The sequence below is a fragment of the Danio rerio genome, chromosome 14 (genome assembly GCF_052040795.2).
Source record: "Danio rerio strain M-AB ecotype USA chromosome 14, GRCz13ab, whole genome shotgun sequence".
Taxonomy (NCBI): domain Eukaryota; kingdom Metazoa; phylum Chordata; class Actinopteri; order Cypriniformes; family Danionidae; genus Danio; species Danio rerio.
This window is the reverse complement of record NC_141034.1, coordinates 41,065,433-41,088,252: the sequence shown is the minus strand read 5'-3', so window position 1 is coordinate 41,088,252 and position 22,820 is coordinate 41,065,433. Positions and strand designations below refer to the sequence as shown.

Below are 22,820 nucleotides of genomic sequence, written 5' to 3'. Positions count from 1 at the left end.
GTGACCTCTAGGCAGCCGACACACAAACACAGACTCGCGTATATACTTACACAGAAACACACACTTCTCATGCAGTGTGTATTAAAGGGATGTGACATACAGTGTGCACACAAAAACACAAACATTCCCTTTCCTACAGTTTCAGACACCATCTGCCGAGTTTGACCTGGTCACACAGCTGGAAGTCTGAATGCTAATTTTGTGGATCACCTTACACCAAACACGAATACTGTACATACTCACATAACTGCTTGTGTAGATACAGGTCTGAATGGAAATTTAGTATTATTGTTTTGTTATTCGATAATTGTTCTGCTTTCATCGTTTGACTTTTTGGCAGATGTGTAATTTTTTGCCTTTGCTTGCAATAAATGTGTTTCTTATGAAAAAAAGAAAAATCAGATTTTATTTATATATTTTTTATATATACTTGCATTTAGTTATATATATGTATGCATGAAATAGCTTCATCATATTCTGCTTATTATCTCCTGTCACATTTGGTGCTAAGGTGGTTTTACAGCACTAGTAAATGAGCTATTTCTTTAAAGGGGTGGTCCACTACGAGATCATATTTGAAACTTGATGTGTAATGTAGCTGTGTGAACATAAACAACATCTCTGAATGTAAAATGCTCAAAGTTCAATGCATAGGGAGACCCTGGTTTTTACAGAGCTAGCTTAGCAAAGCCTAAAATGAATGAATATCGAAACTACAAAAAATACTTCGGCCCTTGTGAGATCACAAAGATACTTTTACCGCACGCACACACACACACACTGCGCAGCTAAGGGCCGTGGTCAGAGGCGCTGTAACGTTATAGCAGTGATAGGGGTAAATCAGGCTGATATGTATGCAAAGTCAAAAAAACTCTTTCATTGTCTTATAATACGCATTTATTCTTACCTAATTATCCCAACAACGGCTGTATGATTCGTTCAGCGATTAATTTTTTTTCCCAAACCCCCTCCTTTGTGTGAGGCTAATCTACGCTGATTGGTCCGATGACCTAGCCTGTGCTGATTGGTTTCCACAGAGCTTCGTCTGTTTCTGTATTTGGGCTTCCAAAGGACACGACACAAAGACAGAAGTGCTTACAGTTCAATATTAATTATGTTCCAGAGCACTATAAAATACATAGCAGGCATGATTTGACACAGCTTCCAGAATCTCTTCCAGTTCAGTGCTGGATTCGGTTAAATTCTCCTCAAAGCAGAAGCTGTGAGCAACAACCTGTAAGTGTTTTTATTTGTTAAAATTGATCGTGACATGTACAGTGTCTAGCGTTAACGGTATGCTGTAGCAACAATGTAAACAATGAATAATGGTGTTTTGCACCTCAAACGATTTAGCTACAAATTCATATTTATCAGTCGAACTGCTATAAACACCGACTTTGCATTGATTCTCTTTAGGCAGCTTTTCCATGCGTTTTACATCTCAGATAATGAAGTCGCAAAAGATATGTGGATGATTCATATTACTTACACCTGCATACTCCGGATACACGTGAAAGGCGTCGTGTAACGCGTTGAGTTAAAAAAAAAAATACTTGATAGCTCACCTAATTGTTGGAGCAGCAGAAAATTAAATCAAGGCTCACACAGATTGCATCCCAAATCGTGTGCTTTATTCTGCTGTCACGATATATTACAGAAAATAACTTAATCCAAGCATCAAAGAAAAAGAAAGTCCCGCGCACATGCGCTTGTTAGAGAAAGTTCACACATTCACACACACTCAAAGAAGATCTCTCTTAAAGGAGCCGCACCCCATTTCCATTCGTTACAGACACTTGTCAGATTTTATTTTAGAGAGCAGGCATGAGGTTGACTGATTGTTTACACAGCAGAAAAGCGCTTGCTTTTACAGGTGTGACGTGGAGACGATCCGCGAATCACAGTACATTTTGACGATGACTAATCAGAGTCACTTGAGGGCAGGCCTTCCAGAGGAACTGGGAAATATATCAGTCGTTTTCATGTTAGCTGAGTAGCTGTGTACAATCAAAGTGAAATATATATATAAAAAAAATAATGTGATTTCCTTCTAGTGAAACATGAGCATACATTGCTTTGCATCTTATAAACACAACCAAGCCTTAAAATTACATTCTGGACCACCCCTTTCAGTTCAGTATCGGTCATATCTTCTACCGTACATTACCTTGCATTAACATTATTCTCTTTTCATCCACACCCGCTGACTCTCTATCATTTCCATCTCTGTGTCTTTCCTCATGTACAGCAGTGGTGAAATGCTAATCCAGAGCCTGGTTAATTGCATTGTTCTCTTCATACGGCTGAATCACTGCTTTATTCCAGTCAGATCAAATAACACACTCATGAGCTTCTGCCTCAGACGGCTGCTGGCATCCAGCAAACAAACCAGTCTGAAGCTCTTAGTCATAATGAGGGAGGGTTGGGTGACCGTTCTGGATTACCAAGATCATATGAAATCCAATTTTCAAGTTGATTTTTATAATATAAGAACTAAATTCCTATTATAAAATGAAGGGAAGTTCATTATAGTTTTCTCTGTTGTGGGTATAATTTAAGTATATAGTAAATATTTAAAATGTACTTGACCAATGTTTTACTGGTTTTAAACATTACTCTACCCACACTGAATGCATTTACACAAAATAAGTAGAGCACTATCAAAAATCAGATTATTTCAGGGACTAGTTTTTATGTTTTTACATGCAAATCAGTAAACCTGCTACATTTTACATGAGATTCTATGTTTTGCCAGATTTCTCATCAGCAGCTGAGATCATAGGCCAAGCATGCGTATATGAATAAACTGCTAGACTGCTGAAACAGGTTTTTTTCATCCAACATGAAATTGGACTATTGAGCAAAAAAATTACCTGTTCGATCAGATTTTAAGCCTTTTCTGTTGTGATTTTTTTTTAAAGTAACATATTTCAATCTAAAGTCCAGCTAAAATTTCCCAAATAAATAACAAACTGCATTTCTTAAAAAGTAGCTATGTAATGCATTTTGTTACTTATAAAAGTGACTCGAGAGAGACCCTAAAATAGCCGTTTTGACCATTAACCCATTAAAGAAATCTAGTTAAAGTATTTGAATGAATATTTATATATACAGCAGGCACAGGACATCAACGTGACATCAAATTGACGTTGTACCCCAATGTCGTGGGGATATTGCATTTTGCTTGGAAATGAAAATCGGACTGATGTCAGAACCCAACGTCAGCCGGATGTTATTGTCCAACGTCTAACCTAAAATCAACCAAATATCAACATCTAATGATGTTACAACTTGACGTTGTGTGGACATTACCACTATACACATCTGTCAGACATTGCATTTTTTTTATATCATACTTTTATTTTGACCTTAAAGCAACACAGAACAATACAAAAAGCAACAACAATTATACAGACAGAAAAGAAAGGAAAGAGCAAACAAAACAAAAAAGAAAAAAAGACAGAAAAAAAGATTTTATAACCATTATTACATCAGTTCCTTCAGTTTTATTCATAGGTTAACAATGTTACACATATATTTCTAGGCCAGTGGGCACAGGCAGTTTGGTGATCTTGCAGATTAATAGCTACATTTGCAGAGAATAGCTACATTTTATCCACCTATTGAAATGGGCATAAAAAACAGTTGATGGAAATGTCAAGATATGCATACATTTTCAATATGCAGGTTAAAGAAACGTATGCGCATAACTAAGTAGGCTAAACTTTTTATTTGATAAAAGATGCTCATAAACTATGATGGAAACACTTTTACAGAACAAATTCCAGTATGCGCATTAAAAAAGTCATGTGATTAAAGTCAAGATCATGTGATGATAAAAATCTGTGTGAATGGATAAATCAGCAGGCTGAGCACATTGTAAAACATCTGAAATGTTGTTTTGGTCATTCTAAAACACCATAATCATTTCAGTATTAGTGTTACTATAACCATAATGACCTCCAGAATCAATAGCATCTGTGCTCCGCGTCTCACGCTTTTAAATGCCACCGCACGTTCACTGCGTCTCAGGATTGCCTTCTGAAGTGCAAATCATTTAGTAAATGAAGAAAAGATTCACTGAGCTTCTCCTACTGTAGCAATATCCGTTTTTACTGTTGATATTTGGCACCAGTTTATCTGGAAGTGAAGATTTTGTTGGCTTTGAATCGTTTGATGGAAACGTTGCTTTATTCACACGTCTTTTATGCAATATTCCAGTTTTGTGCTTAAAAGTTCATTTGCATTTTTGGATGGAAACATAACTAATGACAGGGTTTTACCTTTAAACTGTTATCCTTGGCATTTGACTGATAATTAAAATAGGGAGTCATTGAATTTTAGTTGCCATATCTGATGAATAAGTGTCAGTATTTGACGTTAATATGACGTTGGTTTAGGATGGCTCGACTTTGAATTTTGGTCACTTTTCAACACAACCTAAAATCAACCAAATGTCAACATCATTTGACGTCATTGTTGGACGTTAAAATAACGTTCTCCTTTGATGCTGGATAGACATTGAATTTGGGTCACCAGACATCACAACCTAAATCTAACCTAATATTAACATCTTATAATGTTCTGTGCCTGCTGGGTAAATGTCTGATAGTGATATCAAATCATAATACACAAATGTGTCAATACATATAATGACAAAATGTCATTGCTTTCAGTTAGAAATACAGAAGAAATTAACTACAGAAGATTTCTATCAAAAATGATTTGATATTACCATATTTTCTGCAAGGTTTTTTCAGTACCAAAACACCATAGTTTTAAATGTATTTTTGATCTAATAAATGCATTGAGCATACAGTAAGTGACTACTTTTTAAACATCTTACTAACCCCAATCTTATATAAATGGTAGTATATACTGTATGAGACAAGTTGGCATCTCAACTTAAGGCTATCTCATCTTAAGGTGAGTATCTCTGCTCTCTTAAGCATAAGCATCTCCAGCCACAATCAATAACTCATAGCCCAAGTAATGGCAGCATACTTGACCTAGCCGTGGCCATTCAATTTACGTCCCAGTGCATTAGCTTCGCTCTTTCTCCTGTAACTTTCTTAGGTGCGTGCACTTCCCTTTATGGACATGCTCGACTGTTTTGTAGTATGGTGGATAGAAGTGTGTATATAACAATGCATTTGTTAGGTAACTAAAATAATGCAGTACATAAAAAATTGGGCCCACAGCTGGTCTGTCTTAGTTTGAAGGCATCCATCTCTTGAGCATCTTTTGTGTTGTAAAGCACAGCTTCATCATTAATTCATGTGACCCTTGTTTGCATGTTCATCATCCAAGCAAGCAATGTTGAAGTCTGTCAGTGCAGGATCAGTTCAGAAGCATTCGTTCTCTCAGCACCAATAAATCACTGTGTGTCAGAGGCACTTAGCATTATTTGACATCCTTGGATAACCTCTCTTAAATGCATTACTGCTGCTGTATTCTATGAACACTCATGCTCGTTGCATGTAGATCATTTTTAAAACACCTTGTATCCCTGTAGGAGCACATGTAATTGTCATATAACTCGTACACAAATGTTAGGGGGTTAAAATCTGTAGCATGTCCTCTTGAGCCCACTTTTGCTGTTTGTGGTGCTGGGGTGAATGCAGTTCAAAGTCTGATTGCTTTCGGGTTTGATGTCATATTTGCTCACACAGTTTATTTAATCAAAAACAATACAAATGAAAGGTAGCTGTTACTTTTTTTAATATACTGATTTGCTGCTTAAGAAAAATGTATTATCAATATTAAAAGCTGCTGTTTAAAAGGATAGTAGTCACCTGAATTGTATTCACCTGAAGATTTTAGCTGATACTAGGGTACTTGGTGGTTCATAAAATGCAAGCCAACATCTACTGGCACTTTAAGAGTAAACAAAGAACAAAAGTAGGAAAAAATCAACATATAAGACAAGATAAATTCCCATGACTACAGATTACTCGATTATAAATTGAGGTCTTATTAAAAATATCACCATTCAGTTAGTGTAACAAATTAAACATTATTTATTTTAACAAATTCTACATTTTAATGATTTTTTGTTATTTCTATATGCATTTATCATTCAATAATGCATTTTTTCCTATGTTAAATTTGTGAGTACGATATTTCATATAAATAATTAATATAATTATTATAGTACCTATATGTATAATTAATGTATTACCTAAATGCATGTTAGTTTTTTCTTCTTCACTGTAAAAAGTGGTTAGTTTCTTTATGTGAAAAAAAGGTAAATCTGGTTACTTAAAAACAAATTCTGTGAAATGGTGGCTCAGTGGTTAGCACTGTCACCTCACAGCAAGAAGGTTGCTGGTTCGAGTCCAGGCTGGGTCAGTTGGCATTTCTGTGTGGAGTTTGCATGTTCTCTCCGTGTTCATGTGGGTTTGCTCCAGGTGCTCCAGTTTCCCTCAAAGTCCAAAGACATGCACTATAGGTGTGTTTGGATGTTTCCCAGTGATGGGTTGCAGCTGGAAGGGCATCCGCTGCGGAAAAAATATGCTGGATAAGTTGGCGGTTCTGCTGTGGCGATCCCTGATTAATAAAGGGACTAAGCTGAAAAGAAAATGAATGAATGAACGATGCAGAAAGAAAATTAATGAATGAATGAATGATGCAGAAGGAAAATGAATGAACAACAAATTAATTTTTATAATTTTTCATACAAATAATTTATATTTCAGCTCATTTTAAGACAATGGTTTACTTACTTTTTTAAGTAAAGTCAACTAATAGCTTTTACAGCATTCTTCTTTTCAGATTTTAACATTTTTATCTTACGACTAAATTTAAAAAATCTGTCAAAACTAATGTGTTGTGGCCAATTGTTTTAGAGGAAACGCTGTAAATGACTATGTTTTGATTGGAAATTTGGATGAAATGTTACCAGAACAAAACATATTAAAGTGCACCTATAGTGAAAATCAACTTTTGAAAACTGTATGGACAAAACTGTGTGTATGTATAGTGAGTCCACAGTCATATGATGTAATGAGTGATGTAAACACATCAAGTCTCTTTTTTATTTTCTGACATTGATTTTGAGGCCCACCACAACGTGACGTAGGAGTGCGGTTTTCCCCGCCCACGGAATTAATTGGCAGGCGCCATGTTACTATAATAACATATATACATGTCTACAGAACATTTTTGTTCCCAAAGAAACTGCATGGGATTAAAATATTTGCTAGAACTCTCTGTGATTTTTATAAGTTTTATAAGTTTAAAGCGTTTTTAAAACTGAGCCTTTGTCGTTTGTCGTAAAGAAAGTAAAATCGCTATGTAACTCTTAACTGCTATAATTACCACGGCCGCATAATATGCATAAACGCTAATGTGTGTGTGTGTGTGTGTGTGTGTGTGTGTGTGTGTGTGTGTGTGTGTGTGTGTGTGTGTGTGTGTGTGTGTGTGTGTGTGTGTGTACTGCAAACGGAATTTGTGTGAGAGCTTGAAAAAAAAAAACCCAGCACAAATACATCAAATAAACTTAATTGGTATTTTTGGCTAGTGATGATATTTCGTATTAGGTTCAGAAATGTTTACTTTTATGGCAAAAATAAGTTCTGTTCATGGTCTTTAAAGTGAAATAACTCAACATAAACATAAAAGGCTGAGAAAAATCCTCATTTTCATTATAAATTTCAGACGGCACTTAGAGGTTTTTGCATCAAAACTTTGCGTGTATTCCGACACCAAAATGGACAGATTCTAAAGACTATAATAAATGATCAGATGGATATTTTGAGCTGAAACTTTTCAAGAAAAAAAAAATAAGACTAGAAGATTTAAGATATATGACTAGATATTAGTTTAATGCTGCTGCGATAAAGAATCCTCAGCATCTTCAGATCCACAATGGCTGCCTTGTCTCCACCCTGAGCCTCAATGGCAGTCTTGTGCAGAGAATCTCCCTCAAGAAGAGGGTTTCCGCTGTCAAGAGCTCTGGGTCTTTCCTGCAGTAAACACAGCTCTGATTGTGCAGCAGCCGGATGTCAGGAGGAGGAGAAGCCACTCAAAAGCTCTCTGTGAAAGCTCATGTTGCTCCTTTTGAAGTCCAGCAGCTTCTTGCTTTTAATCTGTCTCTCTCTCTCCTCTCTCTGGTTATAATATAAATGTGTAATGCGCTTCTACATGTAATGTCCTTCCTGCACCAGTGTTCTTAGAGCACTTTCAAATATTCATCATCGCTGCAAAGAGTTATGGTGATATCTGAGGCTTCATTCCAGGGTCTTGCATTATTGTTGGAGAGATTAGATTTTGATTATTCATGCTGTTGTTGCAATCAAATGCCTAACACAAATATATATTGAGTCAACAGATTATTACAACATGCAGAGGTGGTTTCTAATATTTTTCTCTTTGTTTTCAGGCACGTCTTTCATAAAATGTGTGTGGATCCATGGCTAAATGAGCACTGCACCTGTCCAATGTGTAAACTCAACATCCTTAAAGCACTGGGGGTTATGGTGAGGACACACACACACACACACATACTCACATTGGTATTGGGGGTTTACGAGGTCTCTCCCTATAGGCATAATGTATTTTATACAGTAAAAAACACTTATTATTTGGCCCTATCCCAACTCTGCTACTGAATCCAACTCTCACAGGAAAACTGTGTCTAATTCTGAATGTGAAAAGACCCTGTTTAAAATTATACAGTATATAAGCATTTTGAATTATAAGGACACAAGACACGTCTTCATATACCATTTTAATAGAATACATCTAGGTCATACATGTATACATGTCATTAAACGCACGTTATATACTTCATTTTTCTTTTTATACCATTGAGGATATCCCAGGTGTCCCTAAAGGGAGGTTTTGTCATTTACTGTATGCCTACGCTATCTTCTGGGAACAGTTTTCTCCAAAGTGCAACTAATGAATGTTCACAGTTAAATTTAGTACAAAAACAGTCTCGTTGATCTCAGAGGGCAGCATGTTTTGACATTATAAGACTGTTATTTGATTTGTTGTATTAATGAATTTATCAGGATGTATGCTCTTGAAAATAACATCAATTCCTGCAGTTTTTTTCAAACTTGTACCCCCCAAAGAAAACTCAATCTAGGTTTTTGTACCCAACACAATGTAATAAGCTAAGAAAAATTGCAGTGTAATGATGTTTTGCATCAGTGTGGAGAATATATGAGCCAGTTGCTCCCTCTGGTGGTCACATTGGTAATGTCATGCAATTTTTCTGTCTGAAAACAAATATTTATGTTTGTTTTATATCTTTTTTGTTTAGTGTGATTAAGCAATTAAACCAAATAACCAAAGTTAACAAGTTTAAAACTTTGAAATGAACTTTGAAAATACAACTCATTAGACCTGTCATGGTATCTATTTTTTGTTGTACGATATATTGCACCAAAATGTATTGCAATAAACAATATTATTGTCATTTTAAGACTATTGTATGCCACTTATTATATAATGCCGGAATGACAATATAATATCATTACAATGCACTTTTCCAAAGAACACATAATATTTTATTCTTAAGAATATTTTATTTAATTATAGTCACTTTAACAATTTAATGAATAGGCAACGGAATCAGAATGTGAAAGCGCATTTCCTAAATAAATATTACTAAATGTTAATAAAAAAGTGCAAGGTGAAAGGTAACAGAGGCTGCAATAGCTGCTACCAGATCTATTTTCAGTTGTCAGAGACCTACATGAAAATATACTATAAGTAAATACTATAGTATTTTTTTTAACCACACTGGCACTGACATCCCCTATAGATATAGAGATGCTGCAGAATCAGCTAAAATGTTGCTAGAATTTTATTTTATGTATGGGCAATATATATTGCATCACCTCAAATTATTGGGGTCATGTCCATGTGTTGTGCGATAGGCCTACCCATTATATGCTCTTTATGCATTAGCATTTAGAGAACATATTGGTGCTTCTGTGCTTCCTTCAAATTATTTATTATAATTGTCTTTACTTGGTCTTAAAATCTTAATCAGGGTTAAAGTCAGATCTAATCTTTTGCTGTGATCATGTTAAAAAACAGTTAAAAGATGTAGGTAAATATTAGTTCTTTAGGAGTAAGATCTTTATGGGTGTTTGAATAGAAAATGCAATCTAAGTTATTTAAAAAAAATTCGTATCAATTCAGTTTGACTAACACGTTAATGTACTTGCAGCCCAACCTGCCATGCGTGGACAACATGGCGTTCGACATGGATCGGATGTCCCGCAGTCAGACCTCCAGCCAGAGGACAGCACTAGTGGACCTGTCCTCAGAGACCAGCATCAGTCTGGAGCCTCTGCGCCACTCCAGTTCCTCCCAGCTTCCCTCCGACGAAGAGCTCATTCCTCGCTCCGGAGAGATTAACATCGCTGTCACCAGTAAGAGTCCTATTCTGTCTTAGCAGAACAGTGTTGCCAGATTGGGTTGATGATTTCCAGGCCAAAAATTGGAGACAATGCACACCAGGTTCAGGTATCAAAAAATAAGGTTTGCCTGTGACAACGTCAACATTCTTGACTCTGCAGAGGGTGTGTGTTTGATAATGTCATGAGGACTGCTTAGATGGAGATCTGTATGATTTTATTTGTTAGCCTACACATGTTTTGAGAATTTGACTTAGTAATCAACTAATCAGGCGTAAATCCGCCCAAAATGGCAACACCTGTCTGGACTTTCTTAAAGTTGAAGTGTGTCATTTCAGCGTCCCTAAACAGAATTACTCAACTAAATTATAAATGAATTTATTTTTACACTAATCGCTAAACGATTATATATATATATATATACATACATACATACATACAGTTGAAGTCCCTCTCGAAGTATTAATTTTTCCCCAATTTCTGTAGGAGGATTTTTTTCAACCCATTTCTAAACATAATAGCTTAAATAACTCATTTCTAAAGATTTGATCTGATTCCTTTTATTTTTGCCATGATGACAATAAATAATATTTCACTAGATAATTGTCAAGATATTAGTATTCAGCTTAATTAGCTATTTAAAGGCATAACTAGGTTAATTAGGCAAGTTAGAGTAACTAGGCAACTCATTCTATAATGATAGTTTGATCTGTTGATAATTGAACAAATATTGCTTAAAGGAGCTGATATTACTGACCTTAAAATAGTTTTAAAAAATTTAAATCTGCTTTTATTCTAGCCGAAATAAAAGAAAAATTGACTTTCTTCAGAAGAAAAAATATTATATGAAATACTGTGAAAATGTCACTGCTCTGTTAAACATCATTTGGGAAATATATAAAGAGAAAAAATATTCACAGGAGGGCTAGTTATTTTTACTTCAACTGTCAGTCAAGTGATTTTAATTTTAATCTAATGTGAGACAGAAATATAAAAAGCACACTTCCCCTTTAAGTTTGTTCCCGTCGCTTTTATTTCCACCTTCTCCTTCATTTCCTCCCCAGAGGAGTGTGAGCTTTCCTGACTTTAGCACACTGACTGCACTGCTCCACCTGTAGTTCAGGACATCTGTGTGCTGCTGAAGCTGAGCTCAGTGACGTGAGCAGGTGTCTGCTCGACCGCAGTGTGTCCTGCCCTTTACTGCAATACCTCTTTCGCATTACACTACTCAAGTCACTGCGTCACAATGCAATCTGTGGTGACTCTTCTCATACATAAAATAAATTTACTATGTTGTGTAAGTTGTTTTTTTGAATTACCTGTTTTTTTGCTTTCTGTGTGCTTTTTTATTTTAGTTGTTTAATAGTTTTATGTTTTGAATGTTGCATATAAAAATTTTATTAAGGAGTGAGGATAATTAAATTACAGGTTATAATGCTGATAATGAAATTTTTGGGCTAGTGGTAGACAATTCTTTATTTTGTTTGTTTGTTTGTTTGTTTGTATGTTTGTTTGTTTGCAGGGACAAGGTACATTAATTAACATTGCTGCAAAGGAACCAGAATTAGCCAGAAAAATACAAACATAGTTAAGCAGATAAATGTATATGAACATTTAAATAAAAATGTATATGAACAAAATAAACTAAAAACAGCAACATTATGTAATAGAGATAAGAGTTGCTAAAACATACTGTACAGTATTTAAACCACAAATCATTAAGATGGCAGGCACAAGTGGTAACATGATGGGTAGGTACATGCTAATACGAATGATGACACATCTGATGTTCATTAGATGTTTACGCACAATGTAAATTTTAAATGTAATGACAATATTATCTCACTCAAACCTTTATGAAAGCTTTCACACAAAATAATATTGTGAAAAATGCTGGAAACCTGTTACCATTGATATCGAGAAAAGAAAAACCCCAAATACTAATAAATATGGAAGCCAATGGTTACAGGTTTTCAGCATTTTTCAAAATATCTTGTTGTGTTAGGGTGAGTAAATGATGGCATGAATTTGTATGTTCGTGTGAACTATATTCTAAATAATGTCTAAAACAAAAGATGTAGCATGTAGTTGAGCTTCGTAATTATTCATTTTTTATTTCTGTCTATATCTATCTATCTGTGTCTGTCTGTCTGTCTATGTTTACTCTATCTATCTATCTATCTATCTATCTATCTATCTATCTATCTATCTATCTATCTATCTATCTATCTATCTATCTATCTATCTATCTATCTATCTATCTATCTATCTATGTGTTGGTCTATCTGTCGGTCTGTCAATCTCTGTCTGTCTGTCTGTCTGTCTGTCTGTATTGTCTGTCTGTCTATATCTATCTATCTATCTATCTATCTATCTATCTATCTATCTATCTATCTATCTATCTATCTATCTATCTATCTATCTATCTATCTATCTATCTATCTATCTATCTATCTATCTATCTATCTATCTATCTATCTATCTATCTATCTATCTATCTATCTATCTATCTATCTATCTATCTACCTACCTACCTACCTACCTACCTACCTACCTACCTACCTACCTACCTACCTACCTACCTACCTACCTACCTATCTATCTATCTATCTATCTATCTATCTATCTATCTATCTATCTATCTATCTATCTATCTATCTGTGTGTTGGTCTATCTGTCGGTCTGTCTATGTCTGTCTGTCTGTCTGTCTGTCTGTCTGTCTGTCTGTCTGTCTGTCTGTCTGTCTGTCTGTCTGTCTATCTATCTATCTATCTATCTATCTATCTATATTTGAATTACCACTGTAAATAAAACAACTTCTGTTTATTTTTATAGTCTTTTTTTCTTTACTCTCCAAAACAGATTTCTTTACAAATCTCTGTGTTGTTAATTTGATTTTTTACAGTACTTATTTATTTCTTATTACAGTTTTTATCAGTCACTTTGGTGCGTTTCTCACAACACTAGTGCATTTCTGCACAACAGTTAATACTTTTTTTAAAACAAGTAGTCACTTGCTCAAAATGGATAGCTTATTTGTCAAAAGCAAGTATTGATGTCAATGACAGTGTCAGTGTCATCAAGATGTAAAGTCCTGACATCGTTGTTTATGAACAAGATAGTCAAATGGCTTTGTCATGTTTTCATTATGACAGTTCACTCTACATTTTCCAATGTGAAAAAGTCAGATTTTGGTGACACTTCCTGAAAATGCTCAAGACAGCACTAGATACTATTTGCACAGCCATTTGAAAACTACAGTAAAGTCAGACATCACTGCATTTAGTGAGATATCTGAGTTCAAGACACTGAATATGCATGCTTCATACTTTTACTGCATTTGCTCTTTACAAATCTAATTTATTCACAGCAGTGTGCAAAAGAATAAATACCCCCTTATTTACAACAAACATAAACTCCCTTTAGAGCTATGCATAACTGTAAACAATAATGCAGAACATATTAGAACTGAACCTACAACACACACAGGTCTGTAAATCATTCTTGAAATTGTTCAAATTGGAAGACATTTTCAGGAAAACAAAAGATTTAAAATGTTGTATAAAATTAGCTTGACAGATTTTGACAACTAGTTCATCATTTTTTTTAATGTCTCAAGTAATAAAATAAGGACTATTAGTTTTATATGGAATGACTATTCAGCATTTACAAGTTTAGATCATTTTGACTGACATGACAGAAGCAAATGATAATGTTATAAAACAGTAGAGTTGTATGAAAGCAATTGATGCATGTCCGAAAGCATTTGCAGTATGTTGGAAGGAATGAGAAACTGCCAATATGATGTGCACAAATGACTAATTGTTTTGAGAAATGCATTAACTGTTGTACAAATGTAAATAGTGTTGTGAGAAATGCACCAAAGCCACTTAGAAAAACTGTAATGAGAATTTCAGTAATTTCAATACATCTATAAGTAATAAATTTACCTTTGTTTCTAACAGCAGTGTACAACAACACACTCCTATTTTTTCGCCCTTATCGCTCTTCTGTCTGTCCTTGTAGTGGTTGTGAAACAACTGGAATGTCTATTCCTCACCATGCAAAAAACAATAAGCTCTTACTGGTTGATCAATATTTAACAATTTATTTGTATCCCAATTCCAGCCGATCCATTTGTTGACTTCATGCTTCCCAGATCGGTACTTTTTCATTGTATGTTTATTTGATCTTCTGTGTTTGCTCATTCTCCTTTCACCTGTCATAAGATGGGGTCTAGTTTTTGATGTCAGCATCTGTGTAACCAGACTGTCCTCAAGCTAGTGACTCATCTCTGCTCAAGCTGGCTGTAAATAACGGTCACCCTCTCCCTCGCCTTCTGTCTGAAGTTATTTTAGTGTTCAGGCTGTGCCTGCAATTTTAATCAGGTTTCACAGAACAATAACAACAAAACTTGTTGAGTGCAATGAAACTAAACCAAAGAACCCGAAAACCGCATACAAGTAGAATGAATCAACACTCAAGCAACTACACACCCTTGTTGCAGAAACAGATGTAAGGTAATTACCCTTTTGTAAGATAATTTATTATTTACCAAGCATTTGTTCTGGTGCTGTGTCTGTAAAATAATATATTCAGCAATTTTAACCCATCCCGTAGGCTTGAATCGTGGTGATTAATTATGTTAAATAACCCAAAGCAGGTGTTGAACAGCTCTGCACTTTATTCATGCTTGTTGTTTGTAAAATCGTAGTACTGCATGTTAAAAAAAATCAGTAAATAAGTAATGTGTATTTGTTGACAGAATTGTACTGCAAAATCTCTGGCTGCTCTACTGCATCTTCCTAACAGATGCCAGAGCCTCACTGCTTTGTAGATGCCAGCACTAAGTGTCATGTGCTGTGAATGTGCTGCGTTTTGTCTTGTTTTCGCGATCATGGCTTGCCTCTGGTTTCCTCTCCTTCTCCACGGATTAGAGAAGTCTTCCTCTTTTCTTCGCGCCTCCGCCTGTCTCCAGTTTCCGCTTCTTTTGGGCTGTCTGTCGAGATTATTCGGTGGCCCCGCCCTCAACATTAAATGACCCCTCCCCCTTTTACTCTGTTAACAGAAGAGTGGTTTATTGTCGCCAGCTTCGGTGTCCTTTCAGCTCTCACACTTTGTTACATGATCATCAGAGCCACAGCCAGCACCACCAATTACGAGTGAGTATTGAATGTTCTGAAACACATAGCATACTTCATTTAGTACTTACTGTTCAGTGTGACTTGTCACATCAGTATGGAAGCTGGTTTCTTACATGGAATAAAAAAAATATAGTGCCTTTATGTAACATTTCTAGAATTCTCACTACTGCAAAGTATGTTTGCAGTCATATAAAGATTAGGTTAAGGAGTCAATTAAAATACACTTCATAATGTTTATAATGAACATTTAGGGCTAGTGGCAGACAATTATTTTATGCAAATTGTGACTTACAGACCATTGCAACTTAGAACCTAGTTGTCCTCTCTGCAGTATAACCATGTGTCAATTGAATAATTATTCTGACTTAATGGGATAGTTCACCCAAAAATTAAAATTAGATGACTATTTACTCTCCCTCATGTGGTTTCAAACCTTTAGGTTTCCTTCTTCTGTTCACACAAGAAGATATTTTGAAGAAAGCTGAAAACCTGTAACCATTGACTTCCATAGTAATATAAAGCATTCATTCGTTCAGTCATTCATTCATTTTCCCTTCGGCTTAGTATCTTTATTAATCAGGGGTCACCACAATGAAACGCCAGCATATGTTTTACGCAGCGGATGCCCTTCCAGCTGCAACCCATCACTGGGAAACATCCATACACACTCATTCACACACATACACTATGGACAATTTAGCTTACCCAGTTCACCTATACCACATGTCTTTGGAGTTGTGGGGGAAATCTGAACATGCAAACTTCACACAGAAATGCCAACTGACCCAGCTGAGGCTCGAACCAGTGACTTCTTGCTGTGAGGCAATTGTGCTACCCACTGCACCATCATGACATCCTAATATAAAATGAATATTATGGAAATCAATGGTTACAGCTCTCCAGCATTTTTCAAAATATCTTCAATTGTGGTAAACAGAAGAAAGAATGTCAAACTGGTTTGGAACAAGTAAAGGGTGAGTAACCTATAACCCTGCGAAATGACATTCCATTAAACAATATATATATATATATATATATATATATATATATATATATATATATATATATATATATATATATATATATATATATATATATATATATATATATATATATATATATATATATATATATATATATATATATATATATATACTTCTTAAATACTTTGAATTGTGAGGTAAAAACAATAAATAATTGCTAGATAAAAATTGTGACATCAGAATTGTGAAATATACGTTTGGAATTGTGACATTCTCATAACTGTTAATTACAAACTCTCAATTGTGAGAGGGAAGTGAGAATTATTGAGAATTATGAGATATAAATTCAGACTTCTAATTAGTTTTTAATTAATTAGGAAAACAAGCTTCTATTTATAGTAAATGCATAATAAGTGCCTTAGTGGCAGCTGTAAACACTAAATAATTGTAATAATTGACACTAATTTGTATATATTATCTAAATGTGTTAAATTGCCCCATTTATATATAGTGTCTCAAAGGAAACTGTATATGAATATTGTGTTAATGTGTATTTCTGTGCAGAAATTAGTAAAAAATAAATCTGCAGATTTATGGGAAATGATTTTAGGGGTATCCTAACTGAAAAACTAAATATATTAAATAAATAAATGAAAAAAAAAAACTTTTTAACTTGTATTTAATGAAAATCTGTTTAGATCCACATATTTGCTAAACAAAACAAGTTTCTCATATAAAATTGCTACTAACAGAGAGAAAATGTTACTTTACAAATTATATTGTTAATAAATAAAATAAAAATGTTTATTAGTCAATTTTGCTGAAATTATTGACTAAAAACTGAATAAATATAAATTTACACGCATTAACACAAGCTAATAAATAGACTCAATGGTGGGCTAAAAATCTGTAGAATCCATGGGGCCTATAGTCATCAGTATAGTGTTTCAGTGTTACTCTCTGCACAAGCTTAAAAGTTTGTAACACATTTGTATAATCCTCGAACAAACTGTTTCAGGCACTTTGAGAAAAGAGCTGATGATGCAGGCTGTGTTATGTAATAATGAATTAGTTTTTTGACCTTGAATTCCTGTAAGCCCATTATAGGGGTTGTCCTATAAACAAAATTAGGAACCTTTAAAATGGCATAATAGTGGCACTTTAAATAAATATTTTGAATAATGAGATTTCCATGATTTCAGCAGGTCTTGCTAAATATTTGCATGTGTGTGTTTATGTCTTGTAGGCCAATGTTGGAATGAAGATGTTTTCTGGAGCTCCGATTTCTAAAAACAGAAATGCATCCCGGAAAGCTGCTTGCACTTCAAGTTCACTTACACATGATCTCATTAGTAGTCCTAATAGAGCAAAGTTTTACTTCTTCTGTAGACGTAAATATGTTCATAGCTTTTCACTGGCAGAGACTGCTGATGAACTATACTTCTGCATTTGCAATATTTAACAAGCACTATTTTGTTTTTAGCTTAGACTAATATTTTTCCTCTAAAAATGTCTTGAATATGTATATTTGCGTTCTTTTATAAAGTCCTTTGTAAGCCAAATGTGAAATTTAATATTTTTGTGTTTATTAAAAATATTTTGTGCAAAAGGCTTTGTTGTACTGAATAATAGAATATGCTTATGGTTACTAGTGCTAGTTTTACTCCTTGATACATTTTTAAATCTTCTGAATCTAATGTTTATTTGGTGACCAGCAAACCTATTTCATCATATCACGTGTACTGGACACATGATATTGAGGTACTTAGGCACATTTCAGTGCTTTACTGTAAGTCAAGCCAAGGGGACTAAAAAATACTGTATCTTTCTATGAGGACAGATTGTGTTTTGTATCAGTGTACTGTTTTAAGGATTGTGTAACTCAAGGTTATTTGACTGTTCAAATTCAGTCTAGAATAATCACTTTTTTTCTGCAAAGTTTAGATAAAAACCTAAAAAGCATCCAGATGAGCTAATGTGGGAATACTTCTATGATGTAATATACATTATTAGGCATTCACTAACTAAATTAACTAGTTTTAAAGTCAGAAAAGTGATTTAACCTATGCACATTATCACTTAATATATGTATTAAAAGTAATTTGTATGCAAGTTTACCATGCTTTTGGGGATTAAAATCTCCTGTACATTTCAATTCCTTTACATTACACTTTGGTTGTTATTGATTTTTGTTGATTTATCTACATACAGGTTGCATTTTATTTACAAAAACGTAAAGGATCAAAGTTTTGTTGATCAAATAATTGTCATTTTTACACTTTATACAAATTTTCTTCAAACCACTAGGTTTTACCCATTCATCAGCAAGATGTGTTATCACCAACTTTAATAAGTACAGCTCTTATTAAGTATGTTGTTTAATTTTCATATTAATTTATATTTTGACTTATAATTTACCTTTTTTTTCAGCCATATTATCAAGACTTATTCATGTTTGTCAAGACATATTATCAATCGCCTATTTTAATTAGTACAAAGTTTGTTTATTTTCATAATCATTCATATTTTGACGTACAATTCAGTGACAGTGAAAATGTGTTTCATTCATATTTTGACTTTTTTTTTTTACAAATATTTTTTAAATTTTATAAATTATGTATTAAACTATGCTCCCTTCCCAACAAATCTCTTGAGTGATGATTCTTCACTTAAAGCATGGGAGGGCGGAAGGTTATCAAGAACCATCTGCTGACCAAACGGGTCAAGCAAGGGTCACTTGAAATAACTGCTGAAGATTTTTTTTCATCTTATCACTTTAACATTTGGTTGTTTTTCTAAAGATGTGGGAACTGAAGAGCATCACATTCATTTACATTTCAAGTGAAACCTGGTTTATAAGTTTGGCAGGAAGATGTAAAACTGCAGGCCTATAAAATGTTTGAGCTGTTAAGGATTCATACTTATTCTGCTGAATAAGTACTGTCTATCATCTGACTGCTATATGCTCTAATAAAACCATTCTTCTTCAAAATAACTTCATCATATTTTTCTTACAAAACATCAAACATGATGTTTGTATTTAATCTGCTGTCCACATATAGAAACATAATTTGATATTGACACCAAAAATAGGCCCATGCAAGCTGTTTATTGATACATAATTCAGTGTATCCACTTATACACATCTATTTTGACACCCTGCAGTTTATACAGCTTATAAATGAGGACTTCATCTACGTGTACATAAAGCTCATAATAATAGGTGAACCAATTAAGTGTTGTACAGAACCTATAGACTATTTCAATTTGGTCATGGCATTGTCCCATGAACATTCCCTGGTAGTTATCAAACTATTTTATAACTGTAACAAGAGGCAATTTAATCATAACTTAATGTTAAAACAACTATCAAAACATTACTTATCAATGTGTGGCTTTTTGGATTCTCGGAAACTATAGAAATTAAACATGTAAAACAGGAAATACGTTGGGACAATTGTTTTTGTTTACATCCCTCAAAATGGCCAATAAAATGTAATGGTGCTCCATTGGTTCTTTGTAGTGATTAAGGTGCTACAGTATGTAGCTCTAAACTCTGTTAAAAAAATAAATAAATAAATAAAAAAAGACTACGGTGCTAAATAGCACTTTATGTGGTTCCCTTATGTTTGCAAGCCACTTTTAGTGATACGTACCTTAGCACTGTGTTTCTCAACCACGTTCATGGAGGATTACCAGTACTGCATGTTTTGGATGTCTCCTTCATCTTTCACACCCATTACAGGTCTTTCAGCTAATGAGCTGATGATCTGCATCAGGTGTGTTTGGTGAAGGAGACATGCAAAATGTACCGAGTGGTGGTGCCCCAGGAACGTGGTTGAGAAACACTGCAGTAGAACAGGAGTTACCACCCCAAAGAAACACCAGAGAACCATTACAAGTTCTTTAGGTTCTAGCACTTGAAGTGCTTCTATTTACAGTTAATTTATTATTAGTGTAAAATAAATAAAATAGAAAAATATAGACAAAAAATATGCCCATCACATCCACTTACATCTGTTTATTCACAAAACACCTACACAAACACATTCTGATTTCCACTGAGAAGGTTGATGGTAATTAATTGGTCTGGTGTGAAGGGCATAATAAGTGTTGATTACACAAAACAGACCAACATTGATTTTGTACTGAGATGAAATGTCAGCTTTGAGCACAGCCTTTATGCAAGTTTTTTCATTCTCCAGCAGCAGCAGCAGAATATTAAATATTTAATTGCCATTCCTCCCTTCCTTCCTTTCATCTTTCTCATTTCATACACAAAAAGTATTTTGATCAGCAATAACGTGCTGTTTATCTGTTTTTCAGCTGGTCATTTCTTCAACCGTAACTCTGTGTCTCCGCGCAGCGTCGTCTGTGAGATGGAGCTTCCAGACATCCAGGCGTCTCTGGACATGTACGACGACAACAAATCCTGAGGACACGCACCTCAACACCTTAAGCCCATTCCTCCATCATCCTCTTCCCAAACCCCAGACTTTGGGGAACAACCTTTCTGAGTGTAAAATGGAGAATTGACAGTGAACACACACTGACTCTGGCGAATAAACTCTACCGCTGTAGAACTTTCATCGCCTCAAGCGGATGTGACTGGACTATTGCACATCATCAGCCTCCTTTTACACTTGTTTTTCTCTCTTTGAAAGACGTTTTCAAAAGACATCGGATGTTGAAAGTACCTCATAGTTGGTTCTCTCAGTTCTCTACAAATGTAGTCTCAACCGTCGTCTCATGTATGTAATTTGCGTTCCAATATTGTTCCAGATGGGGAAAACTCTCTGTTGGACGGTCTTAAAAGCTGGATGGGAAAACTGAGCCTTTATTGAAGACTGTCTGCTTTGTATCTCTGCTTTTTGTAGCTCTAAACGGCGTCTCAGATGCGAACAAACTCGTCCTTCATGTGCTCAAAATGCTGCAGCTTCACGATTAGTGCTGGTCTGATAGCACTGGAAAACTCCTCGACAAATCACCGTTACTTCCTCGTAGAAATATACAGTATTTCTCTGTACATAGAATGAAAATGTTTGAAACATGTATTTAAAGAAAATCCTATGGAATACCTATGGCGAATACTAATCAGTTCCAAGCAAGGGGACCTAATATACATAAACATATATGAATATATACAGTATTTGCATATAATAATTCATATATCTCTCTCTTTCTCAAGTGGCCTCTTAGCACAGTTTGTCTTTCCTGGATCTTGTCCGTGCACAAGAGTGTCTGTCTGTTTTTCGTTCTCGTTTTTTGGGGGTGGGTGTCGTGACATTGTGACCATTACTGGGCTGCTGATTCTGCATCGGGTTTGTTTTTTGTCATATAGTTGTGTTCAGGACTGGGCAGGAGCTCTGCTCTGAGTAAACTCAGTGAGTAAAGGCTCTGCTTTATGTGGGTCATGATAACGGGCTACCTATGTTACATACTGCCTCAGCATTAAACTTGTCAGAATTGCCTGTGCTGCTTTCATTCTTTGGGTGAGGTTTAAAATTAATGCAACATGGATCATTGCTGTTTTAGTATTATTTATACAGCCTATACTGTGTGACCCTGGACAACAAAACCCAAATACACAAGACTTTTTGGGACATTCGACCAGAAACGTACATTTTCACTAATAAAAAAAATGTGACAGAGCTTGACCTTTAAGATTGTTCTTTTCAGATAAATCATACAAAAACCCGCATAAAATCATATGAAAATCACATATTTTATGATATCATATATTAAAATCATAAAATCATCCTTGATCATTGTCAGCTGCTTCTCCATCAAATGATGTCACTACCTCATAGTCTTAAAGGTATATTGCACAATTTTTTTGTGAATTGAATGCAAATGTGACAGGACTGACAAAAACATGGGGACAATTGTAAAATAGTATTTATTTATAGAATTTATTCATAATTTCATGTTTTTAATCAATTGATGTAAATGATAACAACTTAAACATGCTATTTCTGAAGTTTTTTTTATTATGACAGTTTTTAGCATAACAAAACTATTAAAGCTGTAGTTTCAATTGGGCTGAGGACAAGGACAATAACCGGGTTTGTACATTTGTAAAGTGTTTTTAATAAAGAAAAAAAAAAACTGAGAACAAAATGAAGACATATTCCTTTATAGAACAACTCTCAGAAATCAACTATCTGCATTTTAGAATTGTTTCGGGATGGAATACTTTTTATTCACTGTATTTATGTTTTCATTTCAGGGAGAGATAATGTACGTTTCTGGTACACTCTCAGAAATAAGGCTATGACAACTTTCACTGGGATGGTCCCTTACTATATATTAGTAAC

General features: G+C 34.6%; 1 protein-coding gene across 4 annotated transcripts in view; it reads left to right on the top strand.

Moving 5' to 3' along the window:
- rnf130 (ring finger protein 130) overlaps positions 1-21,974 on the top strand; it is a 78,094-nt gene extending 56,120 nt beyond the window's left edge. For 2 of the 4 annotated variants that reach the window (XM_087280507.1, XM_087280505.1), the window contains exons 7-10: positions 8,384-8,480; positions 10,187-10,391; positions 15,445-15,538; positions 17,750-21,974. In XM_087280507.1, the coding sequence (XP_087136633.1) occupies positions 8,384-8,480; positions 10,187-10,391; positions 15,445-15,538; positions 17,750-17,765 (412 nt within the window). In that variant the 3' untranslated portion in view covers positions 17,766-21,974. The remainder of the gene's footprint in view (positions 1-8,383; positions 8,481-10,186; positions 10,392-15,444; positions 15,539-17,749) is intronic. The other 2 variants (XM_087280506.1, NM_001020465.3) reach the window with 2 other exon arrangements.
- Positions 21,975-22,820: the final 846 nt, after the last annotated feature.